Below are 8,622 nucleotides of genomic sequence, written 5' to 3'. Positions count from 1 at the left end.
TTTTTTTTTGAGGCGGAGTCTCGCTGTGTCGCCCAGGCTGGAGTGCAGTGGCGCCATCTCGGCTCACTGCAAGCTCTGCCTCCCAGGTTCACGCCATTCTCCTGCCTCAGCCTCCTGAATAGCTGGGACTACAGGTGCCTGCCATCACGCCCGGCTAGTTTATTGTGTTTTTAGTAGAGATAGGGTTTCACTGTGTTAGCCAGGATGGTCTCGATCTCCTGACCTCGTGATCCACCTACCTCGGCCTCCCAAAGTGCTGGGATTACAGGCTTGAGCCACCGCGCCCGGCCCAATTTTTTGCATTTTTAGTAGAGACGGGGTTTCACTGTGTTAGCCAGGATGGTCTCGATCTCCTGACCTTGTGATCTGCCCGCCTCGGCGTCCCAACATGCTGGGATTATAGGCATCAGCCACTGAGCCCAGCAGTCATACGGTTTATTTTGACTACTCGACTCTGCTGTGTCAGTATGTAAATGAATGAGCTTGCTTGCATTCCAAAAGAACTTTATTTATGGAGCTTGAAATATGAATTTTATATATTTTCACTTGCCATATATTATCCTTCTTCTGATTTTTAGAAACTGTTTAAAAATGTAAAGACCATTCTTAGCTCACAACCATACAAAAGCAGATGGCTGGCTAGATTTTGCCTGGAGGCCATAGTTTGCCAACCCCCACCTTAAAGCAACCACTAACGTAACAAAAAGAGGAATATCCAATAAGCAAACAAACAAAAAAAAAAGAAAACACTATTCAGAAGGAGCAGGATTGAAAAAAAGTAACAAAACTATACCCAATAAAAGGCAAAAGGAGGAAAAAGAAAACATAGATAAATAGAATATATATAATAGAAATGGGATAAATTTACACAATCATATCAATATCAAATTAAATGTAAATGGTCTAAACACTAATTAAAAGGCAGAGACTGGCTGGGCACAGTGGTTCATCCTTGTAATCCAGCACTTTGGGAGGCCAAGGTGGGAAGATTGCTTGAGCTCAAGAGTTTAAGACCACGGCTACACACAGGGGCTCACACCTGTAATCCCAGCACTCTGAGAGGCCACAGCGGGTGGATCACCTGAGGTCAGGAGTTCGAGAGCAGCCTGGCCAAGACGGTGAAACTACTGTTGCTACTAAAAATATAAAAATTAGCCAGGTGTGGTGGCACACACCTGTAATCCCAAATTTAGGAGGCTGAGGCAGTAGAACTGCTTGCACCCAGGAGGCAGAGGTTTCAGTGAGCAGAGACAGTGCCACTACACTCCAGCCTGGGTGACAGAATGAGACTGTGTCTCAAAAAAAAAAAAAAAAAAAAGAGTTTGAGAACATAGGGAGACCCTGTCTCTACAAAAAAATTTAAAAGTTTGCCAGGCATGGTGGCATGTGCCTGTGGTCCTAGCTACTCAGAAGGCTGAGGTGCAAGGATCACTTGAGCCACGAGGTCATGGCTACAGTAAGCCATAATCATGCCACTGCACTGCAGCCTGGGTGACAGAGCAAGACCTTGCCTCAGAAAAAAAAAAAAAAAAAAAAAAAAAAAAGGGTAGAGATTGTTAGATTGAATAAAAAAGCAAAGGCCAGGGGTGGTGGCTCATGCCTATAATCCTAGCACTTTAGGAGGCTGAGGCAGGTGGATTGCTTGAGCCCAGGCATTCAAGATAAGCCTGGGCAACATAGCAAGATCCTCTCTCTATTAAAAAGAAAGCAAAACCCAATTATACATGGTCTACAAGAAACACCCTTTAGATATAAATAAATTACCCAGACATGGTGGAGCAAACCTGTAGTCCTAGCTACTTGGGAGGCTGGGGTAGGGAGATGGCTTGGTAGGAGTTCAAGACTGCAGTGAGCCATGATTGAGACACTGTATCCAGCCTGGGTAAGACCCTGTTGATAGGCAGGCAGGCAGGCAGGCAGGTAGGTAGGTAGATAGATAGATAGATAGAGACAGACAGAGAGAGAGAGAGAGAGAGAAAGAGAGAGAGAGAGAGAGAGATACAGATGATAGACAGACAGACAGACAGAAATACAAATATTTTTAGGCCGGGTGTGGTGGCTCACACCTGTAATCCCAGCACGTTGGGAGGCCGAGGTGGGTGGATCACTTTAAGTCAGGAGTTCGAGACCAGCCTGGCCAACATGATGAAATCCCATCTCTGCTAAAAACACAAAAATTAGCCGGTTGTGGTGGTGCATGCCTGTAATCCCTGCTACTCGGAAGACTGAAACATGAGAATTGCTTGAACCTCGGAGGCAGAGGTTGCAGCAAGCCGAGATCATTCCACTGTACTATAGCTTTGGTGACAGAGCAAGACTTCAGTCTCAAAAAAAAAAGAAAAAGAAAAAAAATACTGAATTAGGCCGGGTGTGGTGGCTCATGCCTGTAATCCCAGCACTTTGGGAGGCCAAAGTGGGCAGATCATTTGAGGTCAGGAGTTTGAGACCAGCCTGGCCAACATGGTGAAACTCTGTCTCTACCAAAAACTTACAAAACTTATCCGGTCGTGGTGGCACCCCCCTGTAATCCCAGCTACTCGGGAGGCTAAGGCAGGAGAATCACTTGAACCCAGGAGGACAAGGTTGCAGTGAGCGGAAACTGTGCCACTGCACTCCAGCCTGGGAGACAGAGTGAGATTCCAACTCAAAAAAATAAGAAAGCATACTGAATTAAATGAAAATAAAAACACAATATACCAGAATTTGAGAGATATTGCTAAAACAGTATTGCTAAACAATAGTCAGGAGCAAATTTATAGCACTCAATACCTATACTGGAAAAGAGGAAAAAAGAAAGGTCTCAAATCAATTATCTCAACTTTCACCTTAAGAAACTACAAAAACAAGCCGGGCGCGGTGGCTCAAGCCTGTAATCCCAGCACTTTGGGAGGCCAAGACGGGCGGATCACGAGGTCAGGAGATCGAGACCATCCTAGCTAACACGGTGAAACCCCGTCGCTACTAAAAGAGACAAAAAACTAGCCGGGTGAGGTGGCGGGCGCCTGTAGTCCCAGCTACTCGGGAGGCTGAGGCAGGAGAATGGCGTAAACCTGGCAGGCGGAGCTTGCAGTGAGCTGAGATCCGGCCACTGCACTCCAGCCTGGGCGACAGAGTGAGACTCCATCTCAAAAAAAAAGCCAGAACAGAGACCAATTAAATAGAAAGTAAAAAAAAAAATGAAACCAAAATTAAGTAATGAAATGTAATGAAAATTAACAAGACTATAAAGCTGGTTCTTTGAAAAGATAAATATTTATTCAGTCCCTCCTGGGTCAGGCACTGTTTGCATCACTGGGCATACAGCAGTAAACACAACAGACAAAAAACCCAGTAGAGTCCCTCATCTGGGCTTTGCAACTGCAGTTCCTTCTCCCTGAAATGCTCTTATCCTGTTTATCTATTGCCTCATTTTCCTGCTTTATTTTTCTCCAAAGTACTTACTACCTCTGACTTTATTTCCTTCTCTTACCTTCTATGTTTCTTTCTTTCTGCGTGTCTTTCTTTGTTTCTTCCTGTCTTTCTGTTTCTTTCCTTCCCTGCGGTCTTATCTGTTCATTTAGCCCCACTAAAATGTATGCTCCACAAGCGCTTAAGGTTTTGTCTATTTTCTCCACTGCCTTTATCACTGGCACCTAAAACGGAGCCTGGAACGTGGTACTGTGTAAAGAATATTCGTTTAACAGATGAATCCTTGGTCTCGTGGAGCTTACATTCTTTTTTTCTATTTTCCTATTATTTTTACTTTAATTAGAATTCAACATAGAAGAGCTTACATTCTCTCTCTTTAAGATTTGAAGAACACTGCTCAGAAGACAGGATCTTAGAGTCAGGGACCAAGCATTAATTTTGGAAATCAAACTCTAAGGCTCAAATCAGGAACTAAGAATCAAAGATCATATTTGGAGGTTAGAAGTCAGGAGAAGCCACAGTTCTAATAAAAGTCTCAGGACTGGAGTCAGGTTTGGGTATCAGTGGATACAATGTGGATTCCAGGAGCTGAGAATCATAGTTCAAGAAAAGAAGGTCAGAAATGATTGGGTGAGGATCATAGCTGGATAGAAGATTGGTTTTGTTAAAAGTTAGGACCCGGGGGTTAGAGGTCAGGAAGTTCAGCATCGGAAGTCAGATTTAGGAGTGTGAGGTTAGGAAGCCTCAGGGATCAGACACTAATGGGGAATCAGATGCCGGGTCCTAGGGCTCCGTTTGGCAGCCTAAAGTTCACTCACGTGTCCCCATCCTCAGTGACGTAGCCGAAGACGAGGGGAGCCCACGACAGCCCCGGGCCCAGCTCCGCGCCCAACCCCGGTCCTCCGGGGGCCGCTGCGTCCGGACCCAGGGAGCCGAGGCCGCTGTCGCACCATTCATCTGCGTCGGCAGCTTTTCCCAAGCACGCGACCCCAGCCATGGCCCCCGCCACCTCAGGGGCCCCTCGCAGTCGCCCGCCTGTAGCTGGGCTTTGCCGGGAGTTCTGGCGCTTCCGCCCTGCGGGAAATTCCCCACCACGCCCCCTGATTCATCCAATGACAATATGCTGAATCGCTCACACCCCGCCCCCGTGCCGCATGCTGACCAATCAGAGTATTCGAGAGGACTACGACTCTCTAGCCTTTCCCACATTTTCCGGGCGCCCTTTACCAACATGGCCGCTGACGCCATGACTTCTGGGACTCGTAGTCCGGTCCTCGCGCGCTTTCTTACCTAACTGGGGCGCTCCGAGTGTCGTACGAAAGCGCGTCTGCGGCCGCAATGTCTGCTGGGAGTTGTAGTTCAGTGCCCTATCCCGGCCACTCCCATTTCTGGTGCCGTCACGGGACAGAGCAGTCGGTGACAGGACAGAGCCGTCGGTGACGGGACACAGTGGTCGGTGACGGGACAGAGCGGTCGGTGACAGCCTCGAGGGCTTCAGCACCGCGCCCATGGCAGAGCCGGACCGTGAGTCGCGAATCCGGGTGGGAGGGTCGGGCCGCGCCGGGGCCTGATTGAAGGCTGCAGGCCCCGGGGCCCAAGGGCGGCCGCAGTGGGGCGGGAAGTAGGGAGCGCTTCGGGGAATGGGGTTCTGAGGGTTGTTGCTAAGCGATCTATATCGCTAGGCTGGTGGGTTTCTGGGTCTCAGGGTGTTCAGGGTTCGTTTACCACATCCACTTGCCAAGTTGCCAATGATCGCGTGTTTCTCACACCTTGGTTGCTAACGACCCTCGCTGCAAAGAACATAAGTTGCCCCGGTCCCGGTTGCTAAGGGTACCTGATTGTTAGAGGCAACCAGAGGATGCTGAGGGACCCCTGCTGTCCCCTTCTATGGCTTCCCCTTGTTCCGCACCTCTCCTAAACCTACCGCCTCCACTGCACCACTGCACCTCCCTCCTAAACCTGCCTCGCAGCCAAAGCGTCCCTTCCCTTCTCTCTTCCTTTCTAAACTTCCCTCTGCCTTGTAAATCTAACCCTTCCTGCACACACACTTACACACTGTCGTGTCCTTCCTAACTCCTCCTGAGTGTTCCTTCATGCCCTGAATCCCTTAGGTAGGAGGAGGATCGCTTGAGCCCAGGAGTTTAAGGCTGCAGTGAGCTATGATCGCACCATTGCACTCCAGCCTGGGTGACATGAGCGAGACCCTTTCTCTAAAAAGTAAAAAAGAAAGAAAGTAAGTCAGGGCCAGACACAATGGCTCATGCTTGTAATCCCAGTACTTTGAGAGGCCAAGGTGGTTGGATCGCTTGATCCCAGGAGTTCAAGATCAGCCTGGGCAAAAGCCCCTACTTTCTCCCTCTCCTTCTAAATCTTCCTCTCCAGCCTCCCTGCCCCTCACTAATCACCTCTCCCGGCATCACTTTGCATGCCGATAAGATCTTTTCTCCGTCCCCTCCCTCCCTGTGCTCTGTTTTTACCACCGTCCCATACCAGTGTAACTCGGTTGGTGGGTGTTCTGGCCCCTCACTGACCGTTTGAATCCCTTTATTCCCCACTTAATCATTCCCCCCACTGTAACCACCTCTGCTCCCCTCCCTCAGCCTCTCACCCTCTGGAGACCCAGGCAGGGAAGGTGCAGGAGGCTCAGGTGAGATGGGCGAAAGGGTGGAGGGGAGGAGAGAGATGGACTTGTTCCACATCCCGCACTGGGGGGAGGTGGCAAAGGGGAGACAGTCACCCCAGGGCCCTCGGCTCATTGCCCCAATCCCTCACACCACCCAGTGCAGCTTTCTGGGGAAAGGCGGGTTCTGGGGATTGTCAGAGAAGAGTTTCCAGCCTCAAGTCCAGGCCTGCCCTCCCAAACTTTCCTCCTTCCTTGCCGCTGCCTGCCATCCCTTCTGAACCAAATTTGTCCTGGGCCTGGAAGAGACAGGTATCCCATTTGGTCTTGGAACGCACAGATCTCGTGGACAAGTGATGGGAAAAAATTATCTCACAGTGTGATGATAAAAGTAACTCAGGGGGCCAGGTGCAGTGGCTTATGCCTGTAATTCCAATAACTCAGGAGGCTGAGGCGTGAGGATCGCTTGAGCCCAGGAGTTTGAGGCTGCAGTGAGCTATGATTGCATCGTTGCACTCCAGGGTGAAAGAGCAAGACCCTTTCTCTAAAAAGTAAAAAAGAAAGAAAGTAACTCAGGCCAGACACAGTGGCTCATGCTTGTAATACCAGTACTTTGGGAGGTTGAGGTAGGAGGACCGCTTGAGCCTAGGAATTCCAGACCAGTCTGGGCAACATAGGGAGGCCCAAAAAATCTAAAAATTAGCCATGTGCAGTGGTGCATGCCTGTAGTGCCAGCTACTCGTGAGGCTGAGTTGGGGAAGGATTGCTTAAGCCCAGGAGGTTAAGGCCGTAGCATGCCATGATTGTGCCACTGCTCTCCAGCCTGGGCGACAGAGCAAGACACAGTCTCAAAAAAAAAAAAAAAAGATAAAAAGGAAGAAAAGTAAAGAAACTCAGGGCACTGTGGGAGCACAGAGAAAAACTTTCTGGGTCAAAGAAGATTCCAGCCAGGCCATTCCCTGGAGGAATCCACAGGCTGGTCTAGCTGTCAGACCAAGATACAGACACAGTATAAGTGAAGAGTGACTTAGAATTTTCTTAGACAAGGTGAGAAATGGTGATCCACACAACAGGTATCGCTTGTGCAAAGACCTGGGGACATGAAGGAGTGTGATGTGTTCTGTAACTGGGTGGCTGGTAGTGGTCAGCTCATTATAGTCATGGTTAGCATTTACTGATGGCTTACTCCAGCTGTGCACACTGTTTAGTGCCAAACTTGCCTTATCTCACTTCATCTTCCTGGCATCCCTGTGAAGAGAAATGCCTATCATGGCCATTTTACAGATGCAGAATTTGAAGCAGAGTTGTTAAGTCACTTGTCCCCTGTCCCTCGGCTAGAGGAGCAGGGAAAGGTTTGAGTCCCCCAGCACTGGGCACACCGCCTGCCAGAGGCTGCCAGGAGAGGTGGACAGGCAGTCTCATAGGAGTTTGAAGGCCCTGCATCAGCACCTCCAGCTCTCCCTTAGGCCAAGCTGCACATACATGCTGGGCACAGGCCTTCCACACAGCCTCACTGTGTACAGCCTGCAAGAGTGCCAGCCCACCCACACCCCCAAGATTGCCTTTCAGACGTGGGGTGGTGCAGAAGCGGGCATCAGAATACCTCACAAATGCACAGTGGAGCCTTGCTAAGGATATAAGAGCCTCCTGTTAGGCTGTGGCAACCCACTCGCCTGGCTCCCAAAGCACAACCAATGTCAGATAAAAAGGTTGAATGTTAAAAAGGATCCTCAGTCCCAAAGAGAGAGATGCGAGGATGTAAAATGCAGCATTGTCCATCACAGGGCAAAACTGGAGACAGTCCAAATGGCTGTTAGTGGATGGGTTAAATGAACTATGGTTCATCCATACAAGCCAATACTATGTAGCTGCTCTGAAAAATGAGGTGAGGCTGGGCACGGTGGCTCACACCTGTAATCCCAGTACTTTGGGAGGCAGGAGGATCACTTGAGCCCAGAAGTTCGAGACCAGCCTGGGCAACATAGCAAAATGCCGTCTTTTTTAAAAAAATTATCTTTAAAATTAGGTATGTCTGTAGTATATCGTTCCGCAGAAAACTCAGGATGTTGTACTATGACCTATTTCTGTAAAAATAATTAGTTTTATGCAGAGGAAACTGGAGTAATTACCATTAAGCTTAGCTAACAGTGGTTATCTTTATGAGGGTGGGCTTGGGTAATTACAAGGCATGTGTCCCAAGTCATATGTTGTTGAAGTACACGCGAGTGTGGTCAAGGTTTTTGCAGAGGTTGGCCAATCTCTCTTTCTCTCTCTCTCTCTCATATTCACTCTTTCTTCTCTCTCTCTCTCTTTTTTTGAGACGGAGTCTCACTCTGTCACCCAGGCTGGAGTGCAGTGGTGCAATCTTGGCTCACTTCAACCTCCGCCTCCCGGGTTCAAGCAATTCTCCTGCCTCAGCCTCCTGAGTAGCTGGGACTACAGGCGCCTGCCACCACGCCTGGCTAATTTTTTGTATTTTAGTAGAGATGGGGTTTCACCATGTTGGCCAGGATGGTCTCGATCTCCTGACCTCGTGATCCACCCGCCTCAGCCTCCCAAAGTGCTGGGATTACAGGCGTGAGCCACCACGCTCG

General features: G+C 49.2%; 2 protein-coding genes across 7 annotated transcripts in view; one reads left to right on the top strand and one right to left on the bottom strand.

Annotated features, from left to right (window-relative positions):
- NFKBIB (NFKB inhibitor beta) overlaps positions 1-4,932 on the bottom strand; it is a 15,496-nt gene extending 10,564 nt beyond the window's left edge. For 2 of the 6 annotated variants that reach the window (XM_017887389.1, XM_017887391.1), the window contains exon 1: positions 4,227-4,525. In XM_017887389.1, coding sequence (XP_017742878.1) covers positions 4,227-4,405 — 179 coding nt within the window. In that variant the 5' untranslated portion in view covers positions 4,406-4,525. The other 4 variants (XM_017887390.1, XM_017887394.1, XM_017887395.1 and 1 more) reach the window with 4 other exon arrangements.
- The window catches only part of SIRT2 (sirtuin 2), a 27,384-nt gene continuing 23,602 nt past the window's right edge, over positions 4,841-8,622 (top strand). The window contains exon 1 of the mRNA XM_017887396.1: positions 4,841-4,932. Within this exon, the coding sequence (XP_017742885.1) occupies positions 4,917-4,932 (16 nt within the window). The 5' untranslated portion in view covers positions 4,841-4,916. The remainder of the gene's footprint in view (positions 4,933-8,622) is intronic.

The sequence above is a fragment of the Rhinopithecus bieti genome, unplaced genomic scaffold (assembly GCF_001698545.2).
Source record: "Rhinopithecus bieti isolate Rb0 unplaced genomic scaffold, ASM169854v2 scaffold_15776, whole genome shotgun sequence".
NCBI lineage: Eukaryota > Metazoa > Chordata > Mammalia > Primates > Cercopithecidae > Rhinopithecus > Rhinopithecus bieti.
The sequence above is the reverse complement of the archived record's forward strand: the minus strand, read 5'-3'. Positions and strand labels throughout refer to the sequence as shown.